Raw genomic sequence first — 24,279 nt, forward strand, 5'->3', positions numbered from 1 at the left:
TCCACTGACATGAAATGCAGCATCAGAAAGAGAATGTTTTTTAAAAAATTGACAATCATAAAAAAATGGCTCTGGGCACTATGGGACTTAACTTCTGAGGTCATCAGTCCCCTAGAACTTAGAACTACTTAAACCTAACTAACCTAAGGACACCACACACATCCGTGCCCGAGGCAGGATTAGAACCTGGGACCGTAGCGATCTCGCGGTTCCAGACTGAAGCGCCTAGAACCACACGGCCACACCGGCCGGCCATAATCATCAATTCTGTGATGCAAGTCAACAGTAAACTCATACCTTTCGATTTTATCAGTAGATTAGCAGACCTGACAACTTCAGGGGAGCCAAGTTTGGAGACTTGATGAAACCAAACACCACAAACTGGAATATTGTATGTCATTTTGTACAGATTTTAGGACACATTAAAACTAGGGAGCTCTTTTTCAAATACACTGTGTAATATATTACCCATTTTCCCCTTTAGCTTATCTCTTTTATGTCAGAATTTCGAATATCTTGCACAATTTGAGATTGTCGAACGGTTTGTCCAGGTCGACAAATCCAATGAACGTGTCTTGGTTTTTCTTTAGTCTCGCTTCCATTATCAACTGCAACGTCAGAACTCTTCCTAAAGCCAAACTGGTCGACATTTAACAATTCTTCAATTTTCTTTTTCATTCTTCTGTGTATTATTCTTATCAGCAACTTGGATGCACCAGTTGTTAAGCTGATTGTGCGATAATCCTCGCTCTTGTCGGCTCTTGCTGTCTTCGGAAATGTGTGAATGTTGTTTTTCCGAAAGTCTGTTGGCATACCGGCAGTCTACACATCAATGTTCAAATGGTTCGAATGGCTCTGAGCACTATGGGACTTAACTTCTGAGGTCATCAGTCCCCTAGAGCTTAGAACTACTTAATCCTAACTAACATAAGGACATCACACACATCCATGGTTGAGGCAGGATTTAAACCTACGACCGTAGCGGTCGCGCGGTTCCAGACTGTAGCGCCTAGAACCGCTCGGCCACTCCGGCCGGCTACACCAATGTGAATAGTCGTTTTGTTACCACTTCTGCCAATGATTTTAGAAATTCCGAAGGAGTGTTAATCTGTGTAGCGAGTGCAGTCATGATGGCGATGTGAGAGGAAAGGAGAGGAAGACATACGGTTTAGACACACAGCCTACTCCACCGGAATAACGCCCAGGAGTCACCGAGCGACATCCCTAGCCAATGGAAGGGTTCACATCGACAGTATCTGTATGGGGGGCCTTTGAATTTGGCCCGCTACACTCGTTCCCTCAGATATAAACTGTACCGTCGCAGCTGTATGAGCGCTCCACGGCAGAGAAAGTATATAAGAAAATGAAGGTACTAAAATTGTAACTCTTTTTGTTTTCTACCCGCTCTTGTCTTTGAGAGCCGAAGCTTAACTTACTTATTAGCTAGACTTGATCGGATGAAGACGAAAAAACTTATTGATGTGCAGACGTACTGTGGAAGTTGGAGGATGGAAGCAGCAACGAAAATTACATTGCACTCAACACCAAGATGGTTTTAATTTGTATACCTTAGTAATTCCTGGACAATGAAATGTATTGCAAAATTTCGGAACAGCTTTTCACAGAGAAATGAAGCAGGAGTTTTTTGGATAACAAGACCTGGACGCCGCACGAGAGAAGACAAAGGATAGACTCTTATCTACGCCATTTCCCCCTGTTAATCATATTTTGTTATTCTCTGTTCTCTTTCAAATAATTTTTGTAGTGGAAATGGGTCTGACTTTTGCTCAGAAACGCCACAAGGACCACCCCAACAATAGCTTTTCCGAATCACGAAGTCCGATAGCTTTTCTGTAATACGAAGTCCGATTTGCATTTCATTCTTTCCCTTTTCCACGCTCATTAACGATTTTAAAAACCCCTTTTTATTCATTATTTCGTCCCACATTTTCAATCTTTTCTTTTCTTCTCTTCTCTTTTTCTTTTTCATTAGCCACTACATGTCTTCTCTTTTTGTTTTTTATTAACCACTACATATCGTACGCCGTCGCTCCAAAGGGCACCGTGGACAAGTTTGCGATTGTATCCAGTGGCCTGGGGCGCCATTTCACCATCAGGACCTGCAAGCTCCCACTTCTCCAAGCAGCAGCGTGGGGAGACGAGCGCGGAAGTCACCGGCTACGGCCGCACAACGCCGCGTCAGGTGTTGCACCGCTTGCGTCAGCGGCCGTGTGAGCGGAAGCGCACTCCTCAGCTCTCCGACCGGCGTCGCCGCCTCTCCGGCCGGTCATCAGCCGGCCGCAGCCGAAGCGTGGCGCCCGCGTCGCCGTGCTGCGCGCTCGTCACGTAGCGTCAGTGCCGCTCCGAACTCATGGTGCGCGCCTAGCAGGGCAGTCCGCACACCATGGTGGCCGCCAGCAAGCCGGTGCTGGAGCTGCTGGCCAGCCACGACTGCCGCCACATCGTCCACCCGTGGACGCCCAGCTGCTGGAGGGCGTCGCTGCGCGTCTTCGCCATCTTCCTGTTCGGCTCATCGCGCCTCATGCTGCCCGCCTATGCCGTGAGTATTGAACATACCGATACCACCAGTCTGTGGTCACCCCTAAGTTCTCAAAACGGCAGTCGTAAGCCACTCATCGAAGTCAATTATACCCTGGCGAACTATAGTTGGAATATTGAACCCACCAATGCTATCCACCTGCTTTGATCCGTGACGTCCTGAAAACAGCAGGTGGAAAAATAAAATGGTTCAAGTGGCTCTAAGCACTATGGGTCTTAACTTCTGAGGTCACCAGTCCCCTAGAACTTAGAACTACTTAAAACTAACTAACTTAAGGACATCACACACATCCATGCCCGAGGCAGGATTCGAACCTGCGACCGTAGTGGTCACGCGGTTCCAGACTCTAGAGCCTAGAACCGCTCGGCCACTCCGACCAGCTTGTGTTTTGGGACAGATGATAGATGGTCAGGGAACACTCAGTAGCTTACGCTTCAAGGAACTTAAACAAGGCCGAGCGTAACTATTCAACAACGGAGATAGAGATGTTGACGGTCGCCGTCGCAGGTGGATACCACTCATTTAAATCAAATAGGCGTAGAATACTCGCCATAATTAAAATTACAGTTACGCTCATGACGTCATATTTGTTAGTGTCTTCAAATCACCATCAAGCTGTCACACTCCAACTTAATTTACATAGGAAGTACTGAATCAACCGATGATTCCATTCTGCATTCATATATGGCGTCCATAAAATGTTGGACATACGCCACCCAATATGTTGTATGGCTCGTATACTACAACCATTTTCTAACTGAAATTCGCATTGAGGTGGTTAGCCAACAATAAATTTAAAAAAAAAGACAATTTTCCTCTCTGTTTTTGCTACAAGCCGATGTGCAATGGCCTGTACAAGCTTTCAGTTATTTTAATAAAGACTTTATTTACTTCAAATTTTTCAGTGAATATTCATATTCATAGCTAGGCTCAGCATATGTTTGATATCGATTCGCTTTGAAATTGCGTACACACACGATTACAAAATGATATTCTCTGGAAATGAATTCAAACTGAAAGGCAGTCGGACTTCTTTTACAAAATATTGCAGGTTCTATTTCGTACGCACTAATAATGTGAAATTGGAGCAAAATGGTGCTGAACAATGACTTATTATGAATTATGAATCGAAGCCGTTTTTTAAAGACGGTGACTTTTACATTTATTCAGAAAATCATTGCACTGACGGGGAGGGTAACTTTAGATCAGTAACGCGACACACAGTTTAAAAAAAATATTATTTCAATAATGTTAATCACTTACACAAGGGATGGCACCCAAGACAACACAAGAGTCTAATCAGCTTTACAGAGAGAGGTCAATGTTGATAAAGTAGTCGGTTTTATAGATCAAAATCAAAACTCCTTTGTCGTGGTTTAGAAACATGTACTATGCTTGTCCGTTATCGCTTTGTGTTTATTACATTGATTACTCTCGTATGACATTTATATTACACAACATATATGTTAATACGAAAAAAGGGACGCTAGACCATCGAAATCCAATACGTGTAAAATACGCACCGTAACCAGAATTATAGATATTCACATGCCACTAGATTAGTTAGATTAGCCAAATCACCAAGTCAGCTGTCAACGTAATCTTGAGCGCAAGTATTGAACCTACAGATACAACACGTTTATACTAACCCACGACGAATATAAACCACTCATCGATATTCAATATGCATAAAATGTGTGCAGTAACAAGCATTACTGTTTTTAAAACTTTCCATCGTGATGAAAGGCGGGACGCAGTTGAGTGCTGAGTAGAAATCTCTATACACATACCTGTACGTATATGTATAAAAGGAAGTGTCTTGCCTGACTCATCATCGCCAAGACCAAGCGGCTACGGACAGAAACTTGAAACTTGGGGACGCTTTCGATCTTACACTGTAGGTATCGTATCGCTTAAGAAGGGATTTTTCGAAATTCCACTCCTAAGAGGGCGCAAATAAGTGATTAAAGGTTGGTTACAGCTATGTCACAATGCAGGCAATTTTGAAGCTGTAACTACGAAAACTGATATTTGGTATCTCGGTCAGAACTCACACAATATATGTGTTTCAGCATTTTTTTTTAAATTCAGCTTCTAACAGGGTGAGTAGTGGGTGAAATTTTTTTTAAATAAATAATTACTAAATAACTACTAAGCATTTTCAAAGCTACATCTATGAAAATTGCTATGACTTCTCACGTGGAAATTAAAAAAAAACTTTTTCTATGTTCCTGGAAATTGTAGCCTTGGTGGTTGGGTTAGGAGATGAAAAGTTTTATGAACGTATTTCATTATGCAAGCATTTTTGAAGCTAAATCTATGAAACTTTGTATTTGGCTCCTCCGTTAGAAATTAAAATAAATTACGCGTTCTTCGAAATTCCACCACTAACAGGGTGAAATAGGAGATTAAAGATTCTTTGAAAACATGAAATAGGGGATGAAAATTTTTATGAAAATATTTCGTTATGTTAAATCATTTACAAATCAAAATCTATGAAAATTAGTATTTGATTTCTCGACTAAAAATAAAGAAATATATGTAAGGGATGAAAGTTAGGTATGGAAACATCATCATTAGAGATCAAACGGCAGGATTAACAAAAACCTCCGACTCTAGCTACCAGAATCATTTTTGGTCAGAAATACGTACAGAAGAGACCATGATTTTATGACAATAATTAGCGTGAAAAGTTTTTGTTTCGGAAAGTTGTGGTAAGTTCCTATTGGACAAAACTGTTAAGGTAATGGGCTCCTAGGCTTCCACACTACTTAATCTAACTTAAACTAACTTACGCTAAGGACAACACACACACACACACACACACACACACACACACACACACACACACACACACACACATGTCCGAGGGAGGACTAGAACCTCCGACGGGGACAGCCGCGCGAACCGTGGCAAGGCGCCCAAGACCGCACGGCTACCCCGCCCGGCGCGAAAAGTTCAGAAGGTGTTGTAGTTTATGAACTTAAGTGGCTTAATGTATTTTATACAATTATTTTTGTTGTAATTGCTACGTAGACAAATCATTACGTTGACAATATGTAGATACCACTGTGTAGATACACTATGTGATCAAAAGTATCCTAGCACACGCAAAAACATACTTTTTTCTTATTCGGTGCATTGTGCTGCCCCCTACAGCCAGGTATTACATGTCCGCGACCTCAGCAGTCATTAGAAGTTGTGAGAGAGCAGAATGGGTCGCTTTGCGGAACTCACGGACTTTGAACGTGGTCAGGTGATTGGTTGTCACTTGTGTCATACGTCCGTGCGTGAGATTTCCAGCCGGCCGAAATGGCCGAGCGGTTCTAGGCGCTACAATATGGAGCTGCGCGACCGCTACGGTCGCAGGTTCGAATCCTGCCTCGGACATGGATGTGTGTGATGTCCTTAGGTTAGTTAGGTTTAAGTATTTCTAGGGGACTGATCACCTCAGAAGTTAAGTCCCACAGTGCTCAGAGCCATTTGAACCATTTTTTGAGGTGTCCACACTCCTAAACATCCCTAGGTCCACTGTTTCCCATGTGATAGTGAAATGGAAACGTGAAGGGAAACGTACAGCACAAAAGCATATAGGCCGACCTCATCTGTTGAATGACAGAGACAGCCGATAGTTGATGAGGGTAGTAATGTTTAATAGGCAGACATCTGTCCAGACCAGCACACAGGAATTCCAAACTTCATCAAGATCCACTGCAAGTACTATGAAAGTTAGGCGAGAGGTGAGAAAATTTGGATTTCATGGTCGAGGCGGTGGTGTTACGGTGTGGTCGTGTTTTTCATGAGGGGGCTTGCACCCCTTGTTGTTTTGCGTGTAGTATCACAGCACAGGCATATACTGATGTTTTAAGCACCTTCTTGCTTCCCAATGTTGGAAAAGATTTATGCACTGGGCATTGCATCTTTCAACACGATCTTGCACGTATCCATAATGCACGGCCTGTGGCGGAGTGGTTACACGACAATAACATCCATGTAATGGACTGGTCTGCACAGAGTCCTGACCTGAATCCTGGGATGTTGTGGAACGCCGACTTCGTGGCAGGCCTCAATGACCGATATCGATACCTCTCTTCAGTGCAGCACTCCTTGAAGAATTATCTGCCATTCCCCAAGGAACCTTCGCGCAACTTATTGAACGCATGCCTGCTAAAGTGGAAGCTGTCATCAAGGCTAAGGGTGGGCCAATACCATACTGAATTCCAACATTACCGATGGAGGGTGCCACCAACTTGGAAGTCATTTTCAGCTAGGTTTCCGGATGCTTTTGATCATATAGCGTAGCACATCTAAAAGCGATTCCATGTACAGGAATATCCGTTTGAAATGAAAGAATTTTCCACTGGGTGTAGGACTGGTGCTAATAACCATACAAACACTTATCCGATTTGTCTCTTTTCTTAACTCTCTATATTAAAACCTGTTGGAACTCTTCAGTTATCTAAGGACTGGCAGTCACTAACACTTTTCTTAAATTCTGATAGCCCGTCTGCAGCTCAGATACACTGTCTGCACGGTGTGAAGATTTACACGAGAGGAATAGGCATAACAGTATACAAATTCGATTCAAGAAAAACCAAAAATCTCTGCAGACTATGCAGTCTATGCGAGCGAAGCAACTGGTGATAAGATAGTTATAAACAAATTTGCCTTTGGCTTCAGGGATGGTTTTCAATTCTTTTTTAGTGTCGGTTTCGGGACTGCCGCCCTGTCTTCAGATGCACCTGTTCCATCTAAAAAAATATTTTACAAAATTGCATTCCAGCAGTGTATATACAAAATAACAGCAATACTCACAGAAGACGTGTCACTATTAATCGTGAGACCAGATAATGTTCTTACTCTCGGTCAAACTGTACGTGAAATCACAGTTACTGATAGACATGCGCAAAACATTAATACAACACATGGATCTGGATTTGAACCGTGGTCTCCTACTAATGTCGGGCACAAATTTTCAATTTTCTTGATTGATTTCAATCAACGTCCCTTCGCAGTCAATGCCTGAATTTGCTTCGTGTTTTAATTGATACAATAAAATTTTCTGCCTTACGTATGTTAAGTGTCATCATATAATGTTGGCATACAGTTTAGATTTGAACTGAGAAAGTTTGCATTGGAAAGGTTTATATCACACTCTCATTTTTTAACGATTTATGGCGTTAAGAACAAAGTGAAAACCTTGTGATGACAGCGGTGACTTTGTTTTTAAAGCTGTAAGTGGGCAATGATAGTCGAGAGTGATATTACACGCCTACTGTAAAATGTTTGTAATTCAAATGTAAACTGTTTACTAGCGATGTATGGTGACACTTAACATGGAGAAGTAAGCAAATATCACTTTATTAGTGTTTTTCACATGTCTATGAGTAATTTCACGTACAGCTTTACTGATCATAAGAAAATTAATCTGATCTCACGATCAGCAAGGGTCTACAATTTGTAACATATAGTCTACGAGTAACGCTGCTACTACATATACTTTCTCCTGTGACGTAAAAAAAAAAAGATGATAATGTGAGTAGCTGCATCTGAAGAGCCCTGTAGTTCCGAAATCGATAACGCAATAATTTATTGATAATTAGAGACAAACTCGGCATTTCCCGTGTATTCAACCTACCAATTTTCTATTGCAAACGAAACATTAACGGTACGCCTGTAGTAGACTCGATGTGAGATGATCCTGGATAGTTTCTGTACGCTGGATGTCTACAACGCGATTTTTTAAATTTCTCTGTGACAATCCCTGTTCGAAGCTCTATAGCCGGCATTTGTTTTCGCTTACAAACTTTTGCGCTTCGCAGTTGAATCCTGTCAACACCACTGCCACGTGCCAAGGGTTTCCTTAAGTTGACTCGACTGTAAGAGTGCCTTAGCAGTGAAGAATAAACGTGTTAAAACTTCATACATGATGCAACGTTTTTCATGTATCTTAGAGTTTATGACGTCACATCTCTTGAATTATGTGTCGTGTAATAATACATTGAAGCGCAAAAGAAACTGGTGTAGGCATGCGGATTAATATACAGAGATAAACAGGCAGAATACGGTGCCGCAGTCGGAAACACCTATATAAGACAAGCGTCGGGCGCAACTATTGGATTGGTTGCTGCTGTTACAATGACAGGTTATCAAGATTTAATTGAGTTTGAACATGGTGTTATAGTCAGCGCACGAGCGGTGTGACACAGCATCTTCAAGGTAGTGATGAAGTGGGGATTTTCTCGTGCAACCATTTCACAAGTGTGAAGCGAATATCAGGAAGCCGATAAAACATCAAATCTCCGACATCGCTGCGGCCGAAAAAGATCCTGCAAGGACGGGACCAACGACGACCGAACAGAATCGTTCACCGTGACAGAAGCGCAACCCTTCCGCAAATTGCTGCAGATTTCAATGCTGGGCCACCAACAAGTGTCAGCCTGGGAGCCTTTCAACGAAACATCATCGATATGGGCTTCCGGAGCCGAAGGCTCACTCGTGTACCCTTGATGACTTCACGATACAAAGCATTACGCCTCGCCTGCGTCCGTCAACACCGACATTAGACTGTTGATGACTGGAATCATGTCCCCTGGTCGGACGAGTCTCGTTTCAAATTGTATCGAGCAGATGGAGACAATCTCATGAATCCATGGATCCTACATGTCATCAAGGGACTGTTCAAGCTGATGGAGGCACTGTAATGATGCAGGGCGTGTGTAGTTGGAGTGATAAGGGAACCCTGATACGTTTAAATATGACTCTGACAGGTGACAAGTATGTAAGCATCCCGTGTGATCACCTGCATCGAGTCATGCCCATTGTGCCTTCCGACGGACTTGGACAATTCCAGTAGGACAATGTGTCACCCCACACGTCCAGAATTGCTACAGAGTGGCTCCAGGAACACTTTTCTGAGTTTAAGCACTTCCACTGTCCATCAAACTCCATTATTGAACATATACGGGATGCATTGCAACGTGCTGTTCAGAAGAGATCTCCAGTCCCTCGTACTCTTACGGATTTATGTACAGCCCTGCGGAATTCATGGAATCATTTCCCTCCACACTACTTCAGAATTTAGTCGAGTCCATGTCATGTCATGTTGCGGCACTTCTGCGTGTTCGCGGGGGCCCTACACGATATTAGGCAGGTGTATATTTTTGTAGGTACATTCAGCTGCATATATGGAGACTGTCTGCAAAATATGTTTCGAATAGAGCTAGAAACAAAACGGTAATTTAAACGTTATGCATGATTGGGCAGTTTTTCACGTACCTCAGTGTTCATGACGTCATGTTTCATGATCTATCTGTGACACAATGATATAATTTTGTAGGTATATTCGCCGCGCGGAGAGGCCACGCTGTTTGAGGCACCATGTCACGGATTGCACGGTCCCTCCCTCGGGAGGCTCGCATTCTCCTTCGGGATGTGTGTGTTGTTCTTAGAATAAGATAGCTTACGTCAGTTTAAGTAGTGTGTAAGTCTAGTAACCGATGACCTCAGCAGTTTAGTCCCTTAGGAATTCATGCAGATTTGAACATTTTTTTGAGTATGTGCATTCAGCGTCATATGTGACTACTTTCTGCAAAGTGTGTTGCGAATGGAGTTAGTAGCAAAGAAGTAATAAATGTGAACGCCATACACAATGTGGCAGTCTTCCACGCATCTCATTGTTCATGACGTCATATCTCCTGCACTAATGATAGGTAGATGGTTATTAGCCCCACATCAATTGTTGCCTATGTGTACCAATTTTGGTTATATCGGTCTAGTGGTTTAGGAGGAGATGTGGAAAACACACACACACACACACACACACACACACACACACACACATACACACATACACACACGTGCCTAGATCCAGTTTTATAATATGTGTAGATTATTTACAATTCAGATTTACAGTTGTTCTTGCGACATCATACTTTCTGACTTTGCTGGCTCATACCAAAGTGTCAGCTTCCAGCCTTAGCTACAGATCAATCTTCTATCGCAACCCATAGTCCTAAAATTAATATAGAAACAAAATATGTTTTCATTTTTCTGTTTTACCTCTGTTTTCGAACGTATAACATCACGAGCCACAGCATTATTACGTCCCGCGGAAAATTAAGGTGCAGAATCGGTAGGTTCAAGACGTCCCAAGGGACATTACCACTGAGCGCCTAATCGCGCACTCCTTTCTACTTCACTTCATCCCGTTTCCACCCCAGTCTTGTTCACTGATATTGAGGCACTGACTTCTGTGGACGTGTGCCGTCACAAGCACGTCGGCTGGCAGACTGCGAAACTGAGGAAAACATAAATTAGTTTGGTCGGATTCGTTCGCCATTTGTGCCCAATGATTAGGTATTCCCTCTGTAGGGTCTGGCTTCTCACTTCTCTGTCAGAATGGATTCGCTCTACGATATACGAGCAGGGAGTGACGCAACATCAAGTTAATGCTGTGTTTCGAAACGGGACTCGAACCAGACCCGTGGCATTTCCATACATTATTAGTATAATAACAGAGATGACCGAGCGTAGTATACGGACTTACTAAAACGTCTTGCGGAGTGTTCAGTCGCCTGAAACGGAAGAGTACTCGTAATCCACACATATTACAAAACTGGGCGTATGTTAAGTTCCACATCTCATCCCAAACCACTGGACTTGTATCGACCAAACGTGGTACACACATCACTTCATGTAAGGGAGCAACCGCTGTGCCTTTAATAACCACGTGTCCGCAAAGGGGAGAGGGTGGCGGTGAAAAACAAGTGCAGCACGCCGCGCGAGTGACCGGATTTTATTCATCCAGTACCTGAAAGTGAGAGCGCTTTGTGACTTGCAACAAGCTTTACATACAATTTCAAACATTTACGAAACTTTTTCTCGCTAACAGATCTCACAAAATGATGTAAGGTGAAAAGTTTATCGCTTATTGACACACAGTCAACACGCATTTAGAAAACTACGTTCTTATGAAACACAACTAGCTCTTTACTCGCATGAAATGTTGAGTGCTGTTGGCAAGGGATTTCAAATTGATTCCGTATTTCTGGATTTCCGGAAGGCTTTTGACACTGTACCACACAAGGGCCTTGTAGTGAAATTACGTGATTATGGAATTTCGTCTCAGTTATGTGACTGGATTCGTGATTTCCTGTCAGAGAGATCACAGTTAGTAGTAATTAACGGAAAGGCATCGAGTAAAACAGAAGTGATTTCTGGCTTTCCACAAGGTAGTGTTATAGACCATTTGTTGTACCTTATCTCTATAAACGATTTGGGAGACAATATGAGCAGCCGTCTTAGGTTGTTTGCAGATGACGCTGTCGTTTATCGACTAATAAAGTCATCAGAAGATCAAAACAAATTGCAAAACGATTTAGAAAAAATATCTGAATGGTGCGAAAATTGACAGTTGACCCTAAATAACGAAAAGTGTGAGGTTATCCAATTGAGTGCTAAAAGGAATTCGTTAAACTTCTGTTACAAGATAAATCAGTCTAACATAAAAGCCGTAAATTCATGTAAATACCTAGGTATTACAATTACGAACAACTTAAATTGGAAGCAACACATAGAAAATGTAGTGGGGAAGGCTAACCAAAGACTGCGTTTTATTGACAGGAACTTAGGCAGTGTAATAGATCTACTAAGGGGACTGCCTATACCACGCTTGTCCGTCCTCTTTTAGAATACTGCTGCGAGGTGTCGGATCCATACCTCATTGGATTGACGGAGTACATCGAAAAAGTTCAAAGAAGGGCAGCACGTTTTGTATTACCGCGAAATAGGGGAGAGAGTGTCACTGAAATGATACGGGATTTGGGCTGGACATCATTAAAAAACAGGCGTTTTTCGTTGTGGCGTAATATTCACACGAAATTCCAATCACCAGCTTTCTCCTCCGAATGTGATAAAATTTTGTTGACGCTGACCTACGCAGTGAGAAACAATCACCATGATAAAATAAGGGAAATCAGAGCTCGTAAGGAAAGATATAGGTATTCGTTCTTTCCGCGCGCTGTACGAGATTTAAATAATAGAGAATTGTGAAGGTGGTTCGATGAACCCTCTACCAGGAACTTAAATGTGATTTGCAGAGTATCCATTCAGATGTAGATGTACTGCATTTTCGCTGTTCGTGCAGTAAAACCGCCGCACGACATTTTAATTTATTATTTCTTTACTACTAAATGTGTTCGCGACGCATTTTGCAGACAGTATTCACATGAACCACTGAATTTACGTGCAAAAGTATTCACCGTAAGACACATGATTCACGAGACATGACGACATAAAAACTGAGTTGTGTGAGGATCTGCCTCATAACGCATATTGTTTTAATTTGTTACGTCTTTGGTGCCCACTCTTCCTGCAACACATTTCGCAGATAGTACTCAAATATTCCACTGAACGTACCGGCAAAATTATGTCATTGTATGTCACATTGTTCAGTAGATACGACGTCATAACGTGAGCTGCGTGAAAACGAAACTGCAGGGCCAAATTCTCTACAGATACAGGTCAGATACGTGTGAAATAGGCTAAATATATATGAAATACATGTGATACGTGCGTACTCTAGGATAGCCGCGGGTAAAAATCTCCTCCTAAGCCCCTGGACCGACTTCAACCAAACTTGGTGCACATATTACTCACTGTCTGGCAAGAAATACAGAGAAGGCAAGAACCACCAGTCTGTACTCGGGGTGGGGGAGATAACTTGTGATGGAGAGAGGAGGTGGGGAGGAGGATAAGCGTAGAGAGGGGGAAGCAGATGGACACAAATAGGAGGGAGAAGAACGTGGACAGAGTGAAGAGGAGGAGGAAAGGAAAGAGGATGACACGAGAAAGAATCAACATAGAGATAAAGGGGAAGAAGAAATGAACAGAGTGAGGAAATGAGAAGATGTGTAAAGGGGAAAGGAGGTAACAATGTAACAGAAGACTGGAATAAATACGTCAGCGGGCAACGCAAATACTCAGCTAGTAATTACACATATCAAAAAAAGTTTTCCGTCACCTCGGTTCCGAGAGTTCCGGGATCTGTACAGAAACTTTGGAATAGAGATAAACATAAATATCATTTCCGCCTTTTTTTATTGTTCATGAAAACCACACATTGCATGTTGTACCACCTTACAGCGAGACCTTAAGAGGTGGTGGCCCAAATTTCTGTATACATCAGTACCTCAAATACCCAGTAGCACGTTCCCTTGCATTGATGCATGCTTGTATTCGTCGTGGCATACTATCCATAAGTTCATCAAGGCACTGTTGGTCCAGAGTATCCCACTGCTCAACGCCGAATCGGCGTAGATCCCTCAGAGTGGTTGGTGAGTCACATCGTCCACAAACAGCTCTTTTTAATCTATCCCAGGCATGTACGATAGGGTTCGTGTCTGGAGAATATGCTGGCCACTCTAGTCGAGCGATGTCGTTATCCTGAAGGAAGTCTTTCACAAGATGCTGCCGATATGGTTGCACTATCGGTCGGAGGGTGGCATTCACATATCGTGCAGCTATTAAGACGCCTTCCATGACGACCAATGGCGTATCTCGGCGCCACATAATGCCACCCCAAAACATCAGGGAACCTTCACCTTGCTGCACTCGCTGGACAGTAGGGCTAAGGCGTCAGCCTGACCGGGTTGCCTTCAAACACGTCTCCGACGATTGTCTGGTCGAAGGCATATGCGACATTCATCGGTGAAGAGAACGTGACGCCAATCCTGAGCGGTCCATTCGGCATATTGTTGGGTCCATCAACATTGTTCGTGGCTCCAAAGATGGACCTCGCCATGGACGTCGGGAGTGAAGTTGCGCATCATGCAACCTACTGCACACAGTTTGACTCGTAACGCGACGTCCTGTGGCTTCAAGAAAAGCATTATTCAACATGGTGGCGTTGCTGTCAGGGTTCCTTCGAGCCATAAACCGTACGTAGCGGTCATCCATAGCAGGCCCTTGGGCGGCCTTGTCGAGGCATGTCATCGACAGTTCCTGTCTGTCTGTATTTCCTCCATGTCCGAACAACATCGCTTTGGCTCATCCCGAGACGCCTGGACACCTCCCTTATTGAGAGCCCTTGCTGGCAAAAAGTAACAATCCAGACGCGATCGTACCGCGGTATTGATCGTCTTGGCATGTTTGAACTACAGTCAACATGAACCGTTTACCTCCTTCCTGGTGGAATGACTAGAAATGATCGTCTGTCAGACCCCTTCCGTCTAATAAACGCTGCTCATGCATGGTTGTTTACATCTTTGGGCGGATTTAGCGATATCTCTGAACAGTCAAGGGGACTGTGTCTGTGATACAATATCCACAGTTAACGTCTATCTTTAGGTGTTCTGGGAACCGGGATAATGCAAAACTTGTTTTGATGTATGTGTATGGAGCAGAGACCTGAATTAAAGGCCCATTCCAATAAACTTGGCCTTCCACGAAGTTTTAACCAAATGGACAATGATATGTAAGAAAAAAAACTTATCTCCGACGTCTCTCTCTCTTTGAAAATTTATTCTGACACTTTGATAAATTTTCATGCACTGCTGATGAAACGATAAGCGTAGTGACAAGTCCTTAAAAAGGGTAGTAACTGAATACTTAGTGCCTGGCAGAACATGATAACAATAACATGCAAGGGAACTCTTCCTTTACGGTCTAGGTATCATTTCTGTTTGCGGCGTCAAGAGGCAACTTAACATCACAACACAGATCAAACTGCTTTCAGATTACACAGATTTTAATGGTGTACCTACAGGATTCTTACAAAGAAAAAAGATTATATTTAAAAATTGCAAAGGAAATAATTGCACATAAAACACGAATAATAATGTTGACTTCAGTATTTCTTCTCTCACTTTCGCTTAAAATGAAACTTAATTTAAGAGAGAGGAAAAAAGAAATTATGTCTGTTCCCTTAACATTAAGTTAGCTGAGTCACAAATTTATTAATCTCAAAAATTTCCAGGAGGGTCGTCCTTCAGCTTCCGTTACCAACATGCTGGTGTTCGTAGTGACGTTGTACACATTGTTACTGAAAAAAAAAATCTTTTAAATCGGTAAAGATATGAAACAGTTTTAAATGAACAGACACAACTGATTTTTTTCCGTTGTTAAATTAAGTTCAGATTATGATTATGATACTAACATCAACTTAATTATTCATGTTTAACTGTAATGATGTCCTATGACATTTTTAAAATAATACTTTCCTTTGTAAGAACTCTGTATTGGTGTCACTAACACTGTATACATCGCCATAGAATAGGAATATGTATGGAGTGAGCATTCAGATGATCAGAACGGAACGTTTTCCGTCAACATACATCGACACTTAAACTTTCGCGACTATGGTGCGGTGACCACAAACATCCTGCGGGTTTTGAACGTAATTACGTCGCTAGAGCACACAGATCCCGCTCCAAAGTGTCATGCATAGCACACACTCGTTCCCAAGGCATCTTAATTTACATTCGACGTCTGGAATGAACTTATCATGCAGCTTTAAAGAGATAAGAACATTTCACTTGTTGTGATGTCAAGCTGAGATGACGCAAATTGTTTTACTGAAGGAAAGGAATGGGCAGACGCCACCATTTTTTAGTTTTTGTACTGCTCTTTAGCGTATTGCCGAATGTCAGTCGGCCAGAGAAACGGAATTCTAGAACATCGAAGTCAAAAGTCCCATAAATAGTGAACCTGGAGTTATTTAATGCAGAAAATTTGCGATTTATCACAAATTGAAATATTTTTTGGTACTAAATTCTTTTGTTTTCCCCTTCCAGTGACAAATGTTATATCTCCGTCCTGTTTTTCGGGGACCAAATTATTAATTGTATTATGTCATTCTCAGTGACCTAAGCACTGCTTCCACAATTTTCTATTGCGACTGTATTAAAATAAATCCATTGTTCTGGAGATTTGTGTAATTCAGAGGTAATGACTCAGACTGCGTACATATCTTATCGGAGAGTGGAAATAGCCATACGAGATTCATTTCAAAAGTATTGCACGCTATGCAAGTGTGTTCGTTACGATGGCGTGATCAATTTGAAACTAATATCAATTTTGAGTGAGACTTTAAGCGCGACGGCCATATATGTGTTTGCTGGTTCGCATGACTGCGTCGTGAGTAATACAGATGTAAAATGGAAGCTGAAGCTGTGTCAGGTCACATTACACGTAGTGACCAACGTTCCTTCATTAAACTCGAATCTCTATACGGAAATAACCCAACGTAAATTTACAATGCTTTGAGAGAGGCGTGTAGGAATGGTGTAGTTGATTGTATCACAGTATCAAGATCATCTCGTTTCCGTGAAGGTCGGGTAGGCACTGAAGACAACACAGGAGTGGAAGGCCGTCAATGTAACAGAGTATACCTCTCAGGCTATAGTTAATAACGTTTTGAGAGAGGATCGACGAAAAACATATGAGAAAAATGCATATGAGGCCAGACTGTCTGTCATTTCAGTTTACAGGATCATAAATGAAAAGTTAAAGATGAGAAAAGTTGCTGTGAGATTCGTTCCGCATTATCTGAATGAAGAGCAGAAAGCAGGTCGCAAAACAATCGCAGAAGAGTAGCTTCAACGCTATCGAATGTAAGGAGAACAGTTTTTGAAAGGATTATTGCACTTGGTTATTATTATTATGTCGTGTGACGAGGGCCTTCCGTCGGATAGACCGTTCGCCTGGTGTACTTCTTTCGAGTTGACGCCACTTCGGCGACTTGCGTGTCGACGGGGATGAACTGATGATGGTACGGACAACACAACACCCAGTCCCTGAGCGGAGAAAATCTCCGACCCAGCCGGGAATCGAACCCGGGCCGTTAGGTATGACATTCCGTCGCGCTGACCACTCAGCTACCAGAGACGGACGTTGCACTTGATGAAACCCAGATACGAAATTCTGAGACAGAAATGAGGTCTCAGTCGGCATAATGGAAAAGTTCTGACTCTCGACGCTCGGAAAATTTCACCGACACGAATCAAAGATGCAAGTGATGACGATCGTTGCATGTGACATGAATGGAATCGTAGCTCAAATAGAGTGCCGCAGGGGACCTCTGTAACAGGTGCGTATTGCAAGCTGTTTCTGCAATATGTTTTGTGCCCGAATATTCATCAAGGAAGGCCTGACTTGCTTGCAGCTGGTATCCTCATTTTGCACGATAATGAGAGACCGTATATTGCCCTACTAGTGAGAAAGACGCTCAACAAATATAGATGGCTCGTCGTACAGTCCTGATATGAGCCCACCAGACTTGGATTTATTTTCCAAATTGAGGAAACGGCCCTATGGAAAACGTTTCGATACAACTGATGAAACTTTCAGTGAGGTGATTCGAGTAATCAGATAGCTCAACAATGAAGCTCACCTATTCGGAATACAGAAGTTGCCAGAACGATGGGAAGCTGTCGTAAGCAATGATGTAGATTATATTGAAGGCCTATAAAGGTGTTTTGTAAAGCATTTTATTTTCTGCACTTATGCCTTACAATATGCAGAACGTTTGAAATGAGCCTCGTACAAAGCCAGCACGCTCACTCACTACAAATTTGTAGAAAATACGCTAATGAGCCAAAACACTGCAACCACTGTCCGCCGCGAAGTTGTATGATGTCTGGTGACGAAGTGGGCACGTGATGGGCTAAGAGAAGTAATTGCTTGGATCAGAGACGAATGGGGAACCATTCTGGCAACGGTAAGTGGAGCAAATGTCGAAATATGCCGGTTTGCGACTGTGACAGAAGCCAGATTGCTGTGGCGCAGTGCTTGGGAACGAACATTTCGGGAAAGGCGAAGCTGGTAGGCTGATCGAGTGTTACGTCGTGAGCATCTATGGAGAGTGGTTGAAGAATGCTGAGAGCACGAATAGGCGACAAGAAGTTGGACGTCCATACTCATCAAAGAACATAGGTTTAGGAGGCTTGCCTATCTCTAAAGCAGGACAGGCGGCGATATGTGCCAGATCTAACCACAGAGTGCAGTGCTGGCGCAGACACAAGTGTTTTGGAGCACAACGTTCAGAGCACAGTGTTGAACATGGTGTTCCACAGTAGAGGGCCCCTAAATGTTCCCACGTTGACCCAACAACGTAGTCAGTTATGGTTACAGTGGACACCGGATCATCGAGATTGCGCCACGGATTAATGGAATCGTGTCCCCTGGTGGCATAGATCCCATTTCTTGTTAAACCAGGTCGATGTTTATGTCCAGATACGCCGTCATCCAGGCGAATGCCTGCTCGAAACATGCAGCGCTTCACGGACGCAGTATTATGTTATGGGGGACATTCGCCTGGACTTCCATCGGACCTGCAGTAGTAACCGAAGGCACCATGACAGCTGTGGACTACGCGATCTTTATTATGGGCCAGTTGAAATCCCTTATGCTTGATGTCTTCGCTAACAGCGATGTTAATTGTCCGTATCACAAGGCCAGAATCGTGCTGCAGTAGTTTGAGGAGCCAGATAATGAACTCGCGTTTATGTCTTGGCCATCAAAATCGGCTTATCTGAATCCGATGAAACCCAACCGGGACACTGCTCCGTGCCTGCAAACTAACGGCCTGTAATTTATGGGAGTGTGCGACCTGGGCGTAGCCATTCTGAGTGTCATCTTCTGTTTGTATGTTCGCACATTTCTAATGTCGTCCAACATTCTCTTCCTACGTCTTCCTCTCATTCCCTCCATTTATTCTTTGCTGCAGACAGTTGATACCCAGTGCATGTCCCAGCCAAGATCCTTTTTTCTCGTTCTGATCACTTCCAGTAATCTTCCTTCCACTATTTTCTTCATTACTTCTTCATTCTTAAGTTTTCCAGTCCATTTCAATTCATGAATTCTTTTCCATAGCCAGATTTCAAAATTTACTAAATATTTATCGTTTCTCTGATCAATTGTCGCCGTTTCACAGCTTTATAACATTACGTACGTAACATTTAGCAAATTTTTTTCTCAGCCGCATTGGAATTCTTCTAGTTGTTAGTGACTGCTTCACCTTTTCAAATATTCTCTTTCTCATATGTATGCTCCTCCTTATTTCTTCTGAACAGCTTCAGTTCCATGTCATTAATCTTACCAGTCACAGGAAGGATATTACTTGTTCTATCATTTTTCCGTCTATGATCTGATTCTTATTTTCTTAGCTTTTGTCTTTACTATATTTATTTTCGTTCCATACTCCTCGTCCATTCTTGAAATACTCTTCCACAGTTGAACAGTGGAAATAGAAAACGTTGTAAGTACCAAATCCACATCTGTCAGAAAAATAAAAAAGCAATGCATCTATTTTTGTACATAGCTCATTTGTATCCAAAAATTAAGAAACTATTTCTATATCAGAGAATTATGCTGCCTACGTCATCGCTGCAAAAATTATGAGCAAACTGGAAAATAAATAATTTATTAATAACTTTCTAAGTGTCATGCCTGAGATCCGGGTGGTTGTAGGTACCAGTAACAAAGGTTTTGTTCCAAGTGCCATTAAAACAGAGCCACTACGTTTTATTTCTCATAATACAAGTATAGAAATATACTGAGGTGACAAATGTCATGGGATACCTCCTAATATTGTGTAGAACCTCATTTTGCCCGGCGTAGTGCAGAATCTCAACATAACGTGGAATGAAGTCGCTGGAAGTCCCCTGCAGAAATACTGAGCCATGAGACCTCCGTAGCATCCAACAATTGCGAAAGTGCTGCCGGTACAGGATTTTATGCACGAACTGACCTCTCGCTTATGTCCCATAAATGTTCGATGGGGTTCAGATCGGGTGATATGGGTGGTCAAATGATTTGCGCGAACTGTTCACAATGTTCTTCAAACCAATCGCGAACAATTTTGGCCAGATGACATGGCTCATTGTTATCGATAAAAATTTTGTCTTCATTTGCGAACATCAAATCAATGAATGGCTCCAAATGATCTTAAAGTAGACAAATACGGCCGCTTACAGTCAATTATCGATTTAGTTTGGCCAGAGGATTCAGTCCATTCCATGTAGACACAGCCTACACCATTATGGAGCCACCACCAGCTTGCACAGTGCCCTATTGACAACTTGGGTCCATGGCTAAGTGAGGTCGCGCCACACTCGAATCCTATTATCAGCTCTTACCAACTGAAAGCAGGACTCATCTGACCAAACCAAGGTTTTCCAACTATCTAGGGTCACGAGCTCAGGACAAGCGCTGAAGGCGATGTGCTGTTGGCAACGGTACTCGCGTCTGTCGTCTGCTGCCGTAGTCCATTAATGTCAAAATTCAATGCACTGTCCTAACTGATGCAATCGTCGTACGTTCAAATGGTTCAAATGGCTCTGAGCACTATGGGACTCAACTGCTGTGGTTATCAGTCCCCTAGAACTTAGAACTACTTAAACCTAACTAACCTAAGGACATCACACACATCCATGCCCGAGGCAGGATTCGAACTTGCGACCGTAGCAGTCGCACGGTTCCGGACTGCGCGCCTAGAACCGCGAGACCACCGCAGCCGGCCGTACGTCACACATTGATTTCTGCGATTATTTCAAGCAGTGTTGCCTGTCTGACCAGTCTGCGGCTGCTCAAACTACGCTGCTCTCGGTCGTTTTGTGAAGGCCATCTGCCACTGCGTTGTTCGTGGTGAGAGGTAATGCCTGAAATTTGATACTCTCTGGACACTCTTGGTTGGGAACATGAAATCAATGAATGGCTCCAAATGATCTCAGAGTAGCCGAACATGGCCATTTCCAATCAATGATCGATTTAGTTGGACCAGAGGACACAGCCCATTCCATTAATCTCTTAATATAGAATTACCTAACGATTTTCGAAATGGAATGTCCCATGCGTCTAACACCAACTACCATTCCACGTCCACAGTCTGTTAATTCCCGTCGTGCGGCGTGATCACGTCGGAGACATTTTCATATGAATCACCTGAGTACGAATGACAGCTCTGCCAGTGCATTGGGCTTTTGTACCTTGTGTACGCTATATTACCGCCATTGTATATGTGCATGTCGTTGTATTAAGACGTTTGTCACCTCAATTTACAGGGTAATGTTTTACCTTGTAGAACTGTAATTATCTCTTGAAAATTTTTATGAGAGACTAAGAATTTTCCCATTACTGACCTGTGTTTAATACACAACTTCATTCTTGGGGTTAGATTTTACGAAGTTTACAGTAATAATCCCTGTGCTCATAGATAGTCTTTTAGATGTGTATGGATGGCATGATCTGACATGGTCTTCCCTATTTTGAATATGCTGTAATTTTTCAATTCTTCTGTTACAGAGTTATAATTTTAAGTACCTATTTTGAGATGGATATAAGACACTTCGATCATACTACACCTGGAGATCTTTTGTACCTGCGTTTTCAACAATGGTTCAGCAAAATCTTTAAAATCATTGAAGTCAGTTGTATGCATTGGAGTGGTATTTGTAACTCCTGAGGCAAGCACACCTGTTGTAGTTCCAATTCGGGCAAGACAAAGTGTTTTGCATAAAGCCGAACTAGAACGTTACTACGTTAGTTTAAGTGGCACACCTCATCTGTTTTAATCTCATTTTTGTAGTATATGCCTTTCTTCTACACTTCGTACTTTTTTATGTTTTGGCTTGTATAAACTGTAAGTATTTCATCTGTCTTTCTTTATTTAGCTATTATTTCCTTAACGTACAATGTACTTCATCCAACTGTTTTGTCACTCTGTAAATTCTGTGGACATACCAGACATTTTCCTTGACCCTACCTGCGTAGCATTATCTATCGTAATGGCAGACTAGTCATAATGAATTGCCTCATTACTGTTTTCTTATTTCCTTTTGGGTACAATTTTGTTTAACAATTCACATGAGTGCGATAGTGAATTGACAAGAGTAACTTACGTGTTCAATGTTTCGTCCGCCTATACTTCCCGAGTCAATTTGCGACAACGGTAAAGAAGTTTCTTACAGCGTACTCTGGTTTGCAGAATTTAATTTTCATTCTGAACACAACCTTTACTAGATAAATACCTGTTAATTTTATAGAGAAAAATACAGTTTCTTTCTGGGCATTGTGGTGATGTGTCGTTTTACGTGATTTTCCGATCTTAACGTTAATAATGCCTCCAGACTTCACTCTTCGGTCTAAAAGACTATCGTGCAATATCACTGGCATCCACCTGATGGGGAATCTTAGAACATATTCAGAATTGGAAAGTAAGTAGCTATCTCCATCAGAATAACCTGATCCTTGTAGAGCAGCATGGATGACGTAAACATTTCTCATGAGAAATCCAACTCCCATTTTTTTCACACAACTTCGTACAAGTCGTGGATCAAGTGAGTCAGGCGACTGTAGCGCTACTTGAGTTCCGAAAAATATTTCACTCATTACCACATCATTGCCTATTAACGAATGCACAATTAAGTGGGGAATAAAAAAGAAGCTGTGACTAATTTGATGAATTCTTGATATCGAGGACGCAGGACGTTATCTAGGATGGATAGTCATTGACAGATACATTAGTGGAAATCAGTATAACGGCATAATTCCTGCGAAAGGAGTAGTACAATGTCTGTAGCGTACTTTATCGAATTTATTATGAAAGTAGCAGATGTATATAAGACTTGAGCAATCATGACGGAATTACATAGTCTCTTTCATAACGGAAATAACAAAATAGGACTATTAAATATCCTGGGAGGAAATTGGTATAGAGGCACTCACTGTCCTGTTGTGTTATTGCGTTGTTAGTACTTTCTCCAACCTTTTTTCTTCCTAATTACCTCAAAAATTCTGTTCTGCATTGCTTTTGTTAGGTTTTGTATTTCTTGCAGTGAAATTGTCGTCCATTCTTCTCGTATCGCATTTTTCGGCTCACATATAGCCTTAAACTGCATTCCATTGAGGTAAGAAAACCTTGCAAGTATTCCCCAACGGATTTCCACGGGGTTCACATCCGGGCCATGAGCAGGCCAGGGCAACACATATATATTTTTAGATCCAAACCACCTTTGGCTGTAGCAGAAACAAGCACAGATGCATTGTCTTGTTGAAAACTTAGACTTTCGTTACCTAGGTCCTCATACAATCCAATCACTTCTTCCTCTAGCATCTCAATGTACATGTTAGAATTCGTTGTAGTATTCAGCTAAGCAACGCGTGATTTACCTTTAGTGCAGAAGGCTGCCCAAATCTAACACTTCCACCACCGCAATTTCTGCTCATTCGTACCCACTGTTGTGTTCTCAGATTATGCCAATTGAAATTCTATAAGACAATAGCAGCTCCAATGTTTTTTTGCCGGTATAAGTAAACGTCAAGAAAGTAGCATACAAGCAAAGGAGATTAGGTTTCTAATAGCAGTAAATGGATTCACAAAGCCGACAGATTAAGAAATTCGGAAATTAGGGAAGAGATGAGTATATTTAATATCCTCAACAAAATACAAGAAAACAGGAGAAACTGAAACGAACATCCCGAAAAACAATGAGTGAAAAAAGGTTATTTGTCCATAAAAGAAGATTTAAGCCAGTTGGGAGAAGATGTCAAGGGATACCGAGGAAGCGATGGGTACCGTAACAGACAAAACAAAAAAACAAAGGTCTGATGCTTTGAGTGAAGATGATGTCTAAGAGGGGCAGCACGAAAGGTCGCAGGTGCGTTTGACGCGACCTGTCACAGAGAAACTGAAAAACTGAACTGGTCAACACGTGAAGATG

General features: G+C 42.3%; 1 protein-coding gene across 1 annotated transcript in view; it reads left to right on the plus strand.

Annotated features, from left to right (window-relative positions):
* Positions 1-2,203: 2,203 nt before the first annotated feature.
* Positions 2,204-24,279, plus strand: part of LOC126266671 (uncharacterized) — a 175,659-nt gene continuing 153,583 nt past the window's right edge. Inside the window, exon 1 of the mRNA XM_049971095.1 lies at positions 2,204-2,560. Within this exon, the coding sequence (XP_049827052.1) occupies positions 2,405-2,560 (156 nt within the window). The 5' untranslated portion in view covers positions 2,204-2,404. The remainder of the gene's footprint in view (positions 2,561-24,279) is intronic.

This window comes from Schistocerca gregaria, chromosome 1 (assembly GCF_023897955.1).
Source record: "Schistocerca gregaria isolate iqSchGreg1 chromosome 1, iqSchGreg1.2, whole genome shotgun sequence".
NCBI classification, from domain to species: domain Eukaryota; kingdom Metazoa; phylum Arthropoda; class Insecta; order Orthoptera; family Acrididae; genus Schistocerca; species Schistocerca gregaria.